This window comes from Antrostomus carolinensis, unplaced genomic scaffold, assembly GCF_000700745.2.
Source record: "Antrostomus carolinensis isolate BGI_N321 unplaced genomic scaffold, ASM70074v2 scaffold34271, whole genome shotgun sequence".
Lineage (NCBI taxonomy): Eukaryota > Metazoa > Chordata > Aves > Caprimulgiformes > Caprimulgidae > Antrostomus > Antrostomus carolinensis.
Window position 1 is genome coordinate 5,573 of NW_010296861.1, and position 679 is coordinate 6,251.

At 52.1% G+C, this 679-nt stretch overlaps 1 protein-coding gene across 1 annotated transcript in view; it reads left to right on the forward strand.

The window, feature by feature from the left end:
* Positions 1–275: 275 nt before the first annotated feature.
* Positions 276–679, forward strand: part of LOC104533063 (doublesex- and mab-3-related transcription factor B1-like) — an 8,390-nt gene continuing 7,986 nt past the window's right edge. Inside the window, 1 exon segment of the mRNA XM_010178425.2 lies at positions 276–286. Coding sequence (XP_010176727.2) covers positions 276–286 — 11 coding nt within the window.

A 679-nucleotide genomic window follows, 5' to 3' on the forward strand; every position in this document is an offset into this window, starting at 1 on the left:
ATAACAAGTGCTTTCTAAGCAACACTGGAACGAGAGCATTGCTGTATTTCTAATTGAAAGCCTGTCTTTGTTTCCAGAGAATAAGGAGTTCCAAGAAAAGGAGACAGGTCTTTCGAATGCCATATGCTTTCCGCCTTCATCTGAGTACCTTGTTTTGAAAAACACAACGATGAAACAGTGTTTTTTTCTGCTGAGGCAGTCACTCCCTGATCAAGAGAAGCATGCTGCAAATTGGAAACAAAATGGAACTGAAATCCTGTGCATATTAAAAGCGAATGCACGAAAGGTATGAAAGTGATTTTAAAGTGCCAAAAGGGAAAACTAGCACTTAGGGCAGCACTGTAAGGGACACTGCATTTCTCTTCCATGCACATCCCCCCACCCATCCAAAACTCCCCATCTCTGCATGCACCAGCGCAGAGAAATGTACTAAAACGTGCAGCACGCTCCCCCCAGCTCTTGCAGGCACAGGACCTGCTCTCTCTCTTCCTCCAGCCCCCATGGCTGAGGTCCATCTCCAGGCAGGACGAGGCGGGCAGATACAGCCATCCCTGGCTGAGGGAGGGGAGGCCGGCGGGGCACAGGCAGCTCCAGTTGTGCAGGCTGCCCAGAGCAGGGCACTCCCCACCCGCTGCCATGGGCTCTCCTGCCCCGCCTGCCCCGGTTGCTACCTGCTGGG